The 14,353-nt window shown below is 45.8% G+C and overlaps 1 protein-coding gene across 5 annotated transcripts in view; it reads right to left on the bottom strand.

Moving 5' to 3' along the window:
• Positions 1-14,353, bottom strand: part of CEP295 (centrosomal protein 295) — a 121,495-nt gene that overhangs the window by 73,475 nt on the left and 33,667 nt on the right. For 2 of the 5 annotated variants that reach the window (XM_056561455.1, XM_056561459.1), the window contains exons 1-2: positions 4,989-5,221; positions 40-181 (exon numbers count right to left, since the gene is read on the bottom strand). In XM_056561455.1, coding sequence (XP_056417430.1) covers positions 40-147 — 108 coding nt within the window. In that variant the 5' untranslated portion in view covers positions 148-181; positions 4,989-5,221. Of the gene's footprint in view, positions 1-39; positions 182-261; positions 459-4,988; positions 5,222-14,353 lie in introns of those variants that run through there. The other 3 variants (XM_056561458.1, XM_056561456.1, XM_056561457.1) reach the window with 2 other exon arrangements.

The following is a 14,353-nucleotide window of genomic DNA, read 5'->3' as shown; positions in this document are numbered from 1 at the left end:
CGGCCTCGCAGGAAGCCAGCGGTTGGTGATCCCCGGTACCTGTTGCAGACGTAGCTTCCTCCTTCTCTCCCGTTCTTGCTTTAATACTGAAGCCTCTTCATTGGGGCTCGCCCTCAGGGTGCTCACTTTGGCCACTTTGCGTTTCATGTTTTCAGCGTAAATCAGACATCAGCCATGTGTGCTGTAAATATAGAACAGTACATGTCACATCCAGCCGCACTATAAAAGTCAACGGTCCCAACGTATAACAGCAAACTTAACTTTTGTCATTTCTGTATACTTGCAGATTATCAGAGCAGGAGCGCGCCAATGGTGGACCGCCAAATGTATTATATAACACTCCTTCCATCTTGGTATTTCTGAAGTGTAGATGCTGCACAATAGGAAATTGCTGAGGGACATTTTCAGCAGCAAAAGAGTAGTTGTGAAGACATGCACCATTTTAGGGGTCTAAACTGCTGCAAGAAAGTTTAAAAGATTTGTAAATTACTTCTATCTAAAATCTTAATCCTTCCAGTACTTATCAGCTGCTGTATGCCCTAGAGGAAGTTGTGTAGTTCTTTTCTTTCTGACCACAGTGCTCTCTGCTGACACCTCTGTCCATGTCAGGAACTGTCCAAAGCAGGAGAGGTTTGCTATGGGGATTTGCTCCTACTCTGGACAGTTCCTGACATGGACAGAGGTGTCAGCAGAGAGCACTGTGGTCAGACTGGAAAGGACTACACAACTTCCTCTGTAGTATACAGCATCTGATAAGTACTGGAAGGGTTAAGATTTTTATATAAAAGTAATTTACAAATCTGTATAACTTTCTGGCACCAGTTGATTTGAAAAAAGTTTTCTACCGGAGTACCCCTTTAAAAGGGGTACTCCGCTGCTCAGCGTTTGGAACAAACTGTTCCAAACGCTGGACGGTGCTGGGGAGCTTGTGACGTCATAGCCCCACCCCCTCAATGCAAGTCTATTGGAGGGGGCGTGACAGCTTTAACATTGGGATTTTTATTGAGCGTGCTCCAACATATATCACCGGGTTCTATTACCTTGTAATAAGCTAAATGCTTCATTCTGATTGGTTGTTATTGCTGTCACCAATATTGATCTACACAACTCTACAGAAATGATTGGGGAGATTTATCAAAACCTGTCTGGAGGAAAAGTTGCTGAGTTGCCCATAGCAACCAATCAGATCGCTACTTTCATTTTTCACAGGCCTTTTAAAAAAATGAAAGTAGTGATCTGATTGGTTGCTATGGGCAACTCAGCAACTTTTCCTCCTGAAATGTTTTGATAAATCTTCCCCAAAGTCCTTTATGTTTACTTCCATTCCTAATTCAAAAAAAAAAAAAAAAAAAACAAGAGGTAAAAAAAAAAAAAAAAAAATTATAATATTTGGCTCGGGTTCTATAAAAATCAAAACATAACCACACTTAGCGAACCTGATCCACTGCTCCCTATGCTTCCCCAGATGCGTTGTCCCTGCAGGAAATGCCTGTCAGCCAATCACTGACCAGTGCATGCCTCACTCACTGATTGGCTGACGGGCACTTCCTGCAATGGAGCACGGCTAGGACTAAAAAAAAATTTGGCACATGGCAAAGGTTTTGATTGGTCAGGGTCTGAGTGCTGAGAGATTTATACCCTCTTTCTGTGTGGACATTCCCAAGACTGTGGAGTGGTGGCAGAACATGCGGGAGCTAGGACCGCTCAGGAATGCGCAGTCTCATAGACAGCAATGCATTTCTGCATGGACTCCGCAGAAAGAATAGATATGTCTATTCTTTCTGCGGACAACAGAATCTGAATTCCATGTGAACAGTGCGGCAGAATCCCATTAAAATCAATGAGACTCTGCTGCTGTGGAATCTCCATGTGAAACTCTCCTGCCCTATTTCACAAGTAAATTCCATCGTGTGAACATATCCCGAGTCTCGGCGATCTTTGTCTCGCTGCCCCATAGACCTATAATGAAGCAGCAAGACAAGATGGCGTGCTCCCGCTTCTCTCGGCTCCTTCTCCTGATTAGTGGGGGTCTCAGCCCTGACACCCTGAACAATAAAATAGGACTGGTATACTTTCATTTTTAAAGCACCCTGAGCAAAATATTTAAAAAAAAGGTTGACAAACGGGATAATCTTTCATTCAGCAAATCTAATTTGGCCCATAACTGCAATATCTTGTAAGATTTCTTCTTTATGGTTCTTTACACCTATAAACCAGAACATAGCTTTTTTTTTTTTTTTTTTTTTTTTTTTTCTCCTCTTTCACCATTTTGGCATTAAAGGGGTTATCCAGGAAAAAAACAAATATATATCTCAAATGGCTCCAGAAAGTTAAACAGATTTGTAAATTATAGTATTATGTATATACACGCGCTACTGGAAGGGGTTGCCTATAGCAGCAAAAAATACGGGTGGATCCCCTGACAACCACACCACATGGGGTATATAAAAAAATAAATATAATGTATTTCAGCGCTCAGATAGGACTTAATGTGTATATTATAATTGCTGTTATGTCAGTATATATATATATATATATATATATATATATATATATATATATATATAATATAAAATATATGTTCTTACAATCTGTGAGATAATTCTGTGACTGTAGTTCATGTACCGTACTGGTAAGTGTAACTGGGAATGAATGGAGTATGAATGAATACATAGAAGAAATATGCTCTCTCTCCTGGTAATTATTTTGTAAAAAAAAAAAAATATATATATATATATATATATATATATATATATATATATATATATATATAGCAAAATAGAATACATTCACATAACTCAATAACAAAAAATAAGATTCTGCTTTTTACTTTTCACTCTCCGGACCAACAAACCGAAATAAATACAGTATTAAACAACATATAAATGGCAAAACAAAAGGGAGTGATATCTGGTATTAGAAGATGCCCCCCTCACAGATTGTAAGTACATATATTTTATATTATATATACACTGACATTACAGCAATTAAAACATACACATTAAAGGACAACTGTAGTGCAAGACTTTTATATATGTCTGTGCCCGGGCTGCAAAAATAAACAAAATAAACTTTAACTCGCCTTCCTACGTGACCCTGTCGGTCCGGTACCGGCCTCACGGTCCAGCGGTGCGAACCTCATTCAACTTGCTGGGGACGGAGACGTCACAGAGCTGTCGGCGTATCACCGGCCGCAGCGATGTAAGGAGCTCTAGCGCTAGCCGGCTTCTTACATGACAGTGGGCTCAGCCTATCACCGGCCGGGGCGGGACATCTCTGTGGCCGGTGATACGCCGACAGCTCTGTGACGTCTCCGTCCCCAGCAAGTTGAATGAGGTTCGCACCGCTGGACCGTGAGGCCGGTACCGGACCGACAGGGTCACGTAGGAAGGCGAGTTAAAGTTTATTTTGTTTATTTTTGCAGCCCGGGCACAGACATATATAAAAGTCTTGCACTACAGTTGTCCTTTAAGTCTTATCCAAGTTATATTTAGCTTAGCTTTATATTTACATTATATTTAGATTTGTAAATTACTTCTATTAAAAAAATCTTAATCCTTTCAGTACTTATGAGCTGCTGAAGTTGAGTTGTTTTTTTTTCTGTCTAAGTGTTCTCTGATGACACCTGTCTCGGGACCTGTCCAGAGAAGAAGCAAATCCCCATAGCAAGACGTCTTTTATGTGCAGTTCATGAGACAGACAGAGGTGTCAGCAGAGAGCACTGAAGACACTGCCAGACAGAAAAGAACAACTCAACTTCACAGCTGATAATTATTGGAAGGATTAACATTTTTAATAGAAGTAATCTACAAATCTGTTTATCTTTCTGGAGCCAGTTGAATATATATATATATATATATATATATATATATATATATATATATTCAACTGGCTCCAGAAAGATAAACAGATTTGTAGATTACTTCTATTAAAAAATGTTAATCAATATATATATATATATATATATATATATATATATATATATATATATATAAAAGTTTATCCTGGAATACCCCTTTCATATAAAGAATTGTGTTTGTTTTTTTTTTTGCTTCAATCTTAATCCTTCCAGTACTCAATAGCTGCTATATGCTCCACAGGAAGTTCTTTTCTTTTTGAATTTCCTTTCTGTCTGACCACAGTGCTCTCTGCTGACACCTCTGTCCATTTTAGGAACTGTCCAGAGCAGGAGAGGTTTGCTATGGGGATTTTCTCCTTTTCTGGACAGTTCCTACAATGGACAGAGGTGTCAGCAGAGAGCACTGAGGTCAGACAGAAAATAAATTCCTGTGGAGCAAATAGCAGCTAATAAGTACTGGAAGGATTAAGCTTTTTTTTTTTATAGAAGTAATTTACAAATCTGTCTAACTTTCTGGCACCAGTTGATTAAAAAAAAATGTTTTAGTGGAGTACTGCTTTTAAGGAACTCAAATAACAAGAGGGTTCTGGAGGGTGAGGTCATTAGATAACATGTGACCTCCCATTTTTAACATGTTACCATGGTAACTAGTAAATTCTCCAAAATGTAATCCTCCAGCCATTGCAAAACAACAACTCCCAGCATGCCCGGACAGCCAACGGCTGTCCGGGCATGCTGGGAGTTGTAGTTTTGCAACAGCTGGTGGTCCACCATCTGGCAAAAACTGCAGAATATAAACAGAAATCCCCAAAATGTGCACAATTATTGTAATTTCTATATTTTTCTGCCTATGAAGCAGAGCCAGAGCTGCTAGCGGTTGTCTGATACCTATGACAGGTGTGGAACTACAAGTCCCAACATGCAGCAGGCTATGCTGAGACTTGTAGTTTCACTAAGACATTTGAATGGATTAAACACAACAATAACAAATGTTCTGTAAAAGATCTATACATATCATGCAGTTCCCACATCTGACCACAGGGGGGCGGGGTAAATCTGATGTACGTCATTATATACATATACTTAGATATTTCATATAACGCTTTATCCGGCTTTAGGACGTCCATACCTGTGTGCAGCCGCCGGTCCTCCGCTCTCCTCCCTGGGCATATACCGACACTACAACGGCTGCTTCCCTATACACCGACCGTCACTTCCGCTCTTCAAACCAGCCGCCAATACCGAGCCAGGCAGCGGGAAGTGTGGAGCTACAAAGGAAAGAGCTGGAGAGCGGAAGTGGGCGTGGCGTCCTAATGACTGGCACGGGAAGTGACACCGAGACACGCCCACTCTTTACTCCAGGTAGAGTCCGTTGCACCATGCTCGACCATAGAGTCGATGTTGGGGGCGAGAACGCCACCATAGAGTTCGCAACGCAGTTGCTATGGTAGCGGCTTGAAAGCCCTGTGTGCTCTTTGCGCATGCGTAATGGGTTCGCAGTGCCTGAGATTGTCAATAATAATAATATTAAAATCAAAAGTCATAAAATCTGTGTAGATGATGATGATGATAGTAATTGTATTAATCTTCATATTATTTTACTATATTTTCAGTGAAAAAATATAAATCAATTTAATTGTAACTTGTACATGGGAGGGGGGCAAGTATCATTAGCGCATCATTTTTTTAACCCCTTAAGGACCCGGGCTTTTTCCATTTTTTTTTTTTTTGCGCGTACGCCATTGAACGTGCGGTTTAAAAAGCGGTATATTTTTATAATTCGGACATTTCCGCACGCGGAGATACCACATATGTTTATTTTTATTTACACTGTTTTTTTTTATTCTTGGAAATGCCGGGTGATTCAAACTTTTATTAGGGGAAGGGATAATTGAAAGGGTTAATGATTTTTTTACACTTTTCTTATGCAATATTATAGCTCCTATAGGGGGCGCTATAACATTGCATTTACTGATCTTTTACACTGATTGATCCATCCCCATAGGAATGGATCAATCAGTGTTTTCGGCGATTGAATGCTCAAGCCTGGATCTCAGGCTTGAAGCATTCAATCGGCGATCGGACAGCAGGAAGGAAGGTAAGAGACCTTCCTCCTGTAGTACAGCTGTTCGGGATGCCGCGATTATACCGCAGCGATCCCGAACAGCTCCCTGAGCTAACCGGCAACTTTCACTTTCGTTTTTAGCCGCGCGGCTCAGCTTTGAGCGCACGGCTAAAGGGTTAATAGCGCGCTGCACCGCGATCAGTGCCGCGCTCTATTAGAGGCGGGTCCCGGCTTCATTATGACGCCGGGCCCGCCGCGATATGGTGCAAGGTCACCGTGTGACCCCACGTTATATCGCAGGACCGGGACCTGGGACGTACCCATACGTCCTGGGTCCTTAAGAGGTTAAAAACTACTTTTATTTAAATTTTTCTAAATGAAATGAATCAATTAGTCCTTTGTTAGGACAATGCAAAATCTGCGGTTTTCCCAGTTGCCGCGCAAAATTTATTACATTGCCTGTGCCAGCTGGAGTACATTTGCGCAAAAACATAATGTTATCACAAGTTAGTACCAACCAGTGTATCTGATAACCGCGCCCCCTGGAAGTGCGCAACAAGGAATATGATGAAGCTAATTTAGATTACAATAAAGTAGATGCGCAAAATTAAAACACTTCCACAAAATCACTCTTACTTTAGCACGATTGACAGCCGTGGCGTGGCCGATGTCACCACTGAAATCTCGATCAGGCCCAAAAGCAGCGATATCCCTGAGCGTCAATACAGCCCAGGACGCCTTGACGTTGCGATGCCGCATACCCCCATGAATACTTGGGCCTGATTATTATACTGCCAGGGACATTTCTAAAAACTCATTTTCTGCCCTATTGCGGATACTCGGGAGAATATCTGGACGCGGTGGAGAAACGTTATTTTCCCTTGTATAACGAGTTGCCGTTATATGGGGTAAAACCTGGTTACACACACGTTTATTGTATATAAGGTCCACCTTTCTATTGTTATCTACATGCAGGTACAGTGGTCCCTCAAGTTACAATATTAATTGGTTCCAGGACGACCATTGTATGTTGAAATAATTGTAATTTGAGACCATAACTCTATGGTAACCTGGTAATTGGTTCTGAAGCCACCAAAATGTCGTCCAAAAATTGGGAAAAAAATGAGGATTAAAGAAAAATAAGTAGATAACTAATACAGATAAAGCAAATCCTTACATATAAAAGTAATAAAGATCTGCTGGGAGCTGTAAATCACTGTCTATGTCAGTGTTTCCCAACCAGGGTGCCTCCAGCTGTTTCAAAACTACAACTCCCAGCATGCCCGGACAGCCGTTGGCTGTCCGGGCATGCTGGGAGTTGTAGTTTTGCAACAGCTGGAGGCACCCTGGTTGGGAAACAATGGTTTATGTAGAGGACAGGAGCTTCTTCAGGGTTCTATACAGTACACACAGTGTCCCAAATGGAGCCTCACTTATTTGGTCTCCAAAAGGAGCAGCTAACCCTGGCACAGGTAAGGAGTAGTACAGAACATGTAATACCTCCCTGTACTGTAGGGGGCGCTACTAGACACTCTCAGTGCATGCACTTCAGTAATAGAGGTGATTTACCAGTGAATGCCCATTCTGATTGGTCAGTTCCTCCGGTTGTGACACGTTTCACAGGTCTGCACTGTCTGTAGCATTGTATGTTGAGTCTGGTTTCAAGTTACAATGGTCCAGAAAAGACAGGCCCTCATTTACTTAGAAAATCGGGTTGTAAGTCTATGTTGCTTTCTTACCCGATTGCTTTTTTCCCCTGGTATTTATTATTATGTCGCATCCTGTTTGTCGCATGTGCGTCTTATTTGGCTTGGTTACCAACTCCTCTGAGTTGTCAGGAAAAAATCCACAACAATTGAACAAATTCGGGTTGGAAAGCTTTATAAATACGTGGGAAAGCTCAGAAATGTCGGGTTACGCCCCTTCTTCCGGTTTGGGAGAATCCACATCGGGTCCGTCTGGGAAAAAATGTCGCATCGTGTCGCAGACTGGCGCATCGTGTCGCAGACAAAAAAACCCGACAAAGCAAGTCGAGTTTAGAATAGTAAATGAGGGCCACAATTGTATGTTGAAACTTTTGTATGTTAGGGCCATTGTAAGTTGAGGGATCACTGTATATACTTAAAGGAGTAGTCAAGTGGTGAACCCAGTGGTGAACAACTTATCCCCTATCCTAAGGATAGGGGATAAGTTTGAGATCGCGGGGGGTCCGACCGCTGGGGCCCCTGCGATCTCCTGTACGGGGCCCCGACAGTCCACGGGAAGGGGGCGTGTCGACCTCCGCACGAAGCGGCGGCCGACACACCCCCTCAATACAACTCTATGGCAGAGCCGAAGCGCTGCCTTCGGCAATCTCCGGCTCTGCCATAGAGATGTATTGAGGGGGCGTGTTGGCCGCCGCTTCGTGCGGGGGTCGACACCCGCTATCTGGCCGGAGAGCCTGGCCCCCATACAGAGAGATCGCAGGGGGCCCCAGCGGTCGGACCCCCCGCGATCTCAAACTTATCCCCTGTCCTTAGGATAGGGAATACGTTTTTCACCACTGGACTACCCCTTTAATCATTTACATATGGCAACAAAAAATCTGTCTATAGAAACTTTTTTTAATTCTAAATTTCATCGAATAATGAAGATGGAGTCTTATATGCAGTTAGAACCCAGACAGAAACATTCTAGAGAACTATAGCAAATGTATTTATAGAAAAAAAAAAAGATGGATTAGGGACATTAAGGCCGGATTCACACTGAGAATCTCTGGCGCTAGGACTGCAGTCGGCTCTAGGACCAAACGGACATTGCTGTCTCGATAAACGGCAATGAGGGGGATATTCAAAGCTTGTCACTGTAAAAAAAATTATTATTTTTTGCGCCAAAATTTTGGCACGAAAAATACCCGATATATATTCAAAACTGTGTGTGTTGGTTTTCTGGAAGGTTTGCACAGTTCACGTCAAAACTGCTAAAGTGGGCGTGTCAACGTAATTTGAGGCTTTACTATATATTTTCAAAGGCTGTGTAGACAATTTACCGTATTTTTCGTCATATAAGACGCACCTAATGTTATAGGATAAAAATCTAGAAAATAAAGATTCTGAACCAAATACAATGTAAAGTATAGGACAGGGATCTTCAACCTGCGGACCTTCAGATGTTGCAAAACTACAACTCCCAGCATGCCCGGACAGCCGTTTGAGACCATAACTCTATGGTAACCTGGTAATTGGTTCTGAAGCCACCAAAATGTCGTCCAAAAATTGGGAAAAAAATGAGGATTAAAGAAAAATAAGTAGATAACTAATACAGATAAAGCAAATCCTTACATATAAAAGTACCGTATTTATCGGGGTATACCACGCACCGGCCTATAACACGCACCCTCATTTTACCAAAAAAGTTTAAAAAAAAGTTTTTTACCCAAATATCCATGATAAAATGAGGGTGCGTGTGTGCGCGTGTATACCCCGATATACCCCCAGGAAAGGCAGGGGGAGAGAGGCCGTCGCTGCCCGCTTCTCTCCCCCTGCCTTTCCTGGGGTCTAGAGCGCTGCTGTCGGCCCTTTTCACCCCCTGGTTATCGGTGACAGCCAGGGGGAGAGAAGGGGCAGCGGCACCCATTGCCGGCGCCGCTGCCCCGTTGCCTCCCCCCATCCCCGGTGGCATAATTACCTGAGTCGGGTCCGCGCTGCTCCAGGCCTCCGTCGCGCGTCCCCAGCGTCGTTGCTATGCACGGCGCGGCGCTCTGACGTCATGTGCCGCGCCGTTCAGCACATAGCAATGACGCCGGGGACGCACGACGGAGGCCTGGAGCAGCGCGGACCCGACTCAGGTAATTATTCCACCGGGGATGGGGGAAGGCCGCTTCTCTCTCCCTGACTATGATGCTCCGGCCCCTGTACTGCCCATCATTACGTGCAGAGCGAACTCGCTCTGTGCTGTAATAATAGCGCGGTGCCGCAGCGGGGATGCCAGGGGTCCCCAGCAGCGGGACCGCAGCGATCTGACATCTTATCCCCTATCCTTTGGATAGGGGATAAGATGTTTAAGGGTGGAGTACCCCTTTAAGGACAAGCCCATTTTGACCTTAAAGGAGTAGTCCAGTGGTGATTCAGTGGTGAGCAACTTATCCCCTATCCTAAGGATAGGGGATAAGTTTGAGATCGCGGGGGGTCCGACCATTGGGGCCCCCCGAGATCTCCTGTACGGAGCCCCGACAGCCGGCGGGAAGGGGGCGTGTCGACCTCCGCACGAGGCGGCGGCCGACACGCCCCCTCAATACAACTCTATGGCAGAGCCGAAGCGCTGCCTTCGGCAATCTCCGGCTCTGCCATAGAGATGTATTGAGGGGGCGTGTCGGCCGCCACTTCGTGCGGGGGTCGACACCCGCTATCTCGGCGGAGAGCCGGGGCCCCGTACAGAGAGATCGCAGGGGGCCCCAGCGGTCGGACCCCCCGCGATCTCAAACTTATCCCCTATCCTTAGGATAGGGGATAAGTTTTTCACCACTGGACTACCCCTTTAAAGACCAGGCCATTTTTATTTTTGCAACTTCGTTTTTTCTAACTCAGATATAGCTTGCCCCTCCTGTTTTTTTTTTTCCTGGTTTGCAATTTTGGCACAGAGTTCGGCAAAAATGGAGCAGAATTGTAACTTTTTGGTGCAAAAAATCTAAAAAGTGTGGCGAAATTTTTTTTAACCATGCATTCAAAAAAAAGGGGGGGGGGGGGTCTTTGAGAATCCCAAGTAAATTAATAATTAACGTAAAAGAATAAACGTGCAAAAAATAAATCAATCTTTGAATATGCCTGCCAATGTCTGTGGTGCAGATCCCGTCAGAACATTGAGCATATTCAATGTTTCGGGGAATATTTTGACAACATTTTCTGTTGGATATTATTTCCGACCAGGAAATTCCGCAGTGTGAATAGGTTAACGGTAAACCCATTCACCTGCATGTTACCCTCATGCAGAGGAATTTCCGACGGAAATTTCTGAGCAGAATTCCGGTCGGAAATTCCGTAGTGTGAAATACAGTCTTAGGAAGCAAAGGTTATCTTTACGCAACTGAATGTCTGCTGACAGCAGACACCGTCAGAACATGCCAGCGCTAGGACTGTTTGGAAATGCGCCGCTCCATAAACGGCAATACATTACCAAACTGATTCCACAGAAAGAATTGACATGTCAATGTAAATTACCGCAGCAGATGTTTCCGGGAATTTATCTCCGGATTCCGCTTGGAAATTCTGCCATTTGAACAATGCCACAGAAAGATGGGGGGGATTAGGTCAAAAGCAGGGATACTTTAGGTCAAAAGAAGGCCATTTTGAAAGTATGGAATTAAAGGGGTCATCTGGTCAAAATCTTTTGATCAACAATATGCCAAGGCTGCCGGCATTAAACCAGGACTTACCTCCCACCGCTCCCCCGGTATCGCCATCCCAGTCTCTGCTGTGATCTTCTTCTTGCTTCTGGGACTCGACATGCAACATTGCAGTTGTGGCCAGCGGTTTGCCAAGCTGAAGAGACCGGGACCACAATACCATAGGCAACGGGGGTGCGGTGGGGGGCAAGTCCTGGCTTATTTTTTTAATGCCAGCATTCTGGGTATATTGAGAAAAAAAAATTTGTCCGGAGTTCCCCCTTTTATTGATGCTATTTTGCATATCAAACTGAAGATCCACAGCAGAAAATGGATGAATTCAGTCGTCAGATTATCTTGCAGATCCATGATGACCTTGTTGACATGATGTGAACATACCCTTAGGGCTCTGCTTAGCATAATACAACAGAAAAATAATTTGGAAGCCTAAGGCTACAGTATGTTTACATTGGTTTTCTTCACAGAATCTGCAGCAGAAGTCTAAGGGTACGTTCACACGAGCGGATAACAGCGTATTACGCTGCAGATCCGCTGCTGAAGGACCGCTGTATGCTGCCTTTACAGGTGCCTGCTCAGAGCGGCAATCTGCCTCTACGAGCAGACACACTGCGATGTGTGAGTTGCCGTGCGCATGCACAGTATACTCGCACATCGCGGCAGCTCTCGGCCTAGCTCATAGAGTAGGGGGAGTGGCCGCGATGTGTGTGAGTACACCGCTTATGCACAGTGACTTGCACTTCGCTTCAGTGTGTCTGCTCATAGCGGTGTATTTCCACTCCGAGCAGGCACATGTAAAGGCAGCATACAGCGGTCCTTCAGCAGCGGATCCGCAGCGTAATAGGTGCTGGGGATGCGCTCGTGTGAACGTACCCTAAAGGTACGTTCAGACGAGCGGATTTTCCGCACGTATTTTGCTGCGAATCCGCCGCTGAAGGACCTCTATAGGCTGCCTTTACATGTGTGGTGTCCCGGTACCGTATTGCATACCGTACCTTGTATGGTGGTCCCCAAAGTCAGAGTTACTACGCTCAGGTAGGGTCCTCCAGGTGGGACAGCCCCTAGTCGCTTCTCTTCTACTCTAATTCTATAATGTTTCTATGTACATATTTAATAATGTATATTTAATATAATGTATAGTATACTTGTTAGCGTCACAGGACCTTCGATCATGTGACTATGTTAATTCCTCTATAATATGTTAGAGGACCTTTGGAGGTCCTTGGGTCACATGCTACCCATAATTCTATGTAAAGGTGATTGACAGAAGTATTGGACCAATTAGCTCTAGTCCAGCCCCTGCCCATATAAGGGAGTGTTACGCCTAGCGCTCCGGGTCCCCGCTCCTCCCCGGAGCGCTCACGGCGTCTTTCTCCCTGCAGCGCCCCGGTCAGTCCCGCTGACCGGGAGCGCTGCACTGTTCTGGCCGTTGGGGATGCGATTCGCACAGCGGGACGCGCCCGCTCGCGAATCGCATCCCAGGTCACTTACCCGTCCCGGTCCCCTGCTGTCATGTGCTGGCGCGCGCGGCTCCGCTCTCTAGGGCGCGCGCGCGCCAGCTCTCTGAGACTTAAAGGGCCAGTGCACCAATGATTGGTGCCTGGCCCAATTAGCTTAATTGGCTCCCACCTGCTCCCTGCCTTTATCTAGTCTCCTCCCTTGCACTCCCTTGCCGGATCTTGTTGCCTTGTGCCAGTGAAAGCGTTTAGTGTGTCCAAAGCCTGTGTACCTGAACTTCTGCTACCCATCCTGACTACGAACCTTGCCGCCTGCCCCCGACCTTCTGCTACGTCTGACCTTGCTTCTGCCTACTCCCTTGTACCGCGCCTATCTTCAGCAGCCAGAGAGGTGAGCCGTTGCTAGTGGATACGACCTGGTCACTACCGCCGCAGCAAGACCATCCCGCTTTGCGGCGGGCTCTGGTGAAAACCAGTAGTGGCTTAGAACCGGTCCACTAGCACGGTCCACGCCAATCCCTCTCTGGCACAGAGGATCCACTACCTGGAAGCCGAATCGTGACAGTAGATCCGGCCATGGATCCCGCTGAGGTGCCGCTGCCAAGTCTCGCTGATCTTCCCACGGTGGTCGCTCAGCAATCGCAGCAGATTGCCCAACAAGGACAGCAGCTGTCGCAGTTGACCGCCATGTTACAGCAAATTCTGCCTCTGCTACAGCAGCAACCATCTCCTCCGCCAGCTCCTGCACCTCCTCCGCAGCGAGTGGCCGCTCCTAACCTCCGCTTGTCCCTGCCGGACAAATTTGATGGGGACTCCAGACTCTGCCGTGGATTTTTGTCTCAGTGTTCCCTGCATATGGAGATGTTGTCAGACTTGTTTCCTACAGAACGGTCTAAGGTGGCGTTCGTAGTAAGTCTTCTTTCAGGAAAGGCCTTGTCTTGGGCCACACCGCTCTGGGACCGCAATGATCCTGCCACAGCCACAGTCCAGTCCTTCTTTGCTGAAGTCCGAAGTGTCTTTGAGGAACCTGCCCGAGCCTCTTCTGCTGAGACTGCCTTGCTGAACCTGGTCCAGGGTAATTCTTCAGTGGGCGAGTACGCCATACAATTCCGTACTTTTGCTTCTGAACTATCCTGGAATAATGAGGCTCTCTGCGCGACCTTTAAAAAAGGCCTATCCAGTCGCATCAAGGATGTGCTGGCCGCACGAGAGATTCCTGCCAACCTCCAAGAACTCATCCATTTGGCTACCCGCATTGACATGCGTTTTTCTGAGCGACACCAAGAGCTCCGCCAGGAAAAAGACTTAGATCTCTGGGCACCTCTCCCACAGCATCCTTTGCAGTCTTCGCCTGGGCCTCCCGCCGAGGAGGCCATGCAAGTGGATCGGTCTCGCCTGACCCAGGAAGAGAGGAATCGCCGTAGAGAAGAAAATCTCTGTCTGTACTGTGCCAGTACTGAGCATTTCTTGGTGGATTGCCCTATCCGTCCTCCACGCCTGGGAAACGCACGCTCGCACCCAGCTCACGTGGGTGTGGCATCTTTTGCTTCTAAGTCTTCTTCTCCACGTCTCACGGTGCCCGTGCGGATTTCCCC

This window comes from Hyla sarda, chromosome 2 (genome assembly GCF_029499605.1).
Source record: "Hyla sarda isolate aHylSar1 chromosome 2, aHylSar1.hap1, whole genome shotgun sequence".
Taxonomy (NCBI): Eukaryota; Metazoa; Chordata; class Amphibia; order Anura; family Hylidae; genus Hyla; species Hyla sarda.
This window is presented reverse-complemented; position numbering and strand designations above follow the sequence as displayed.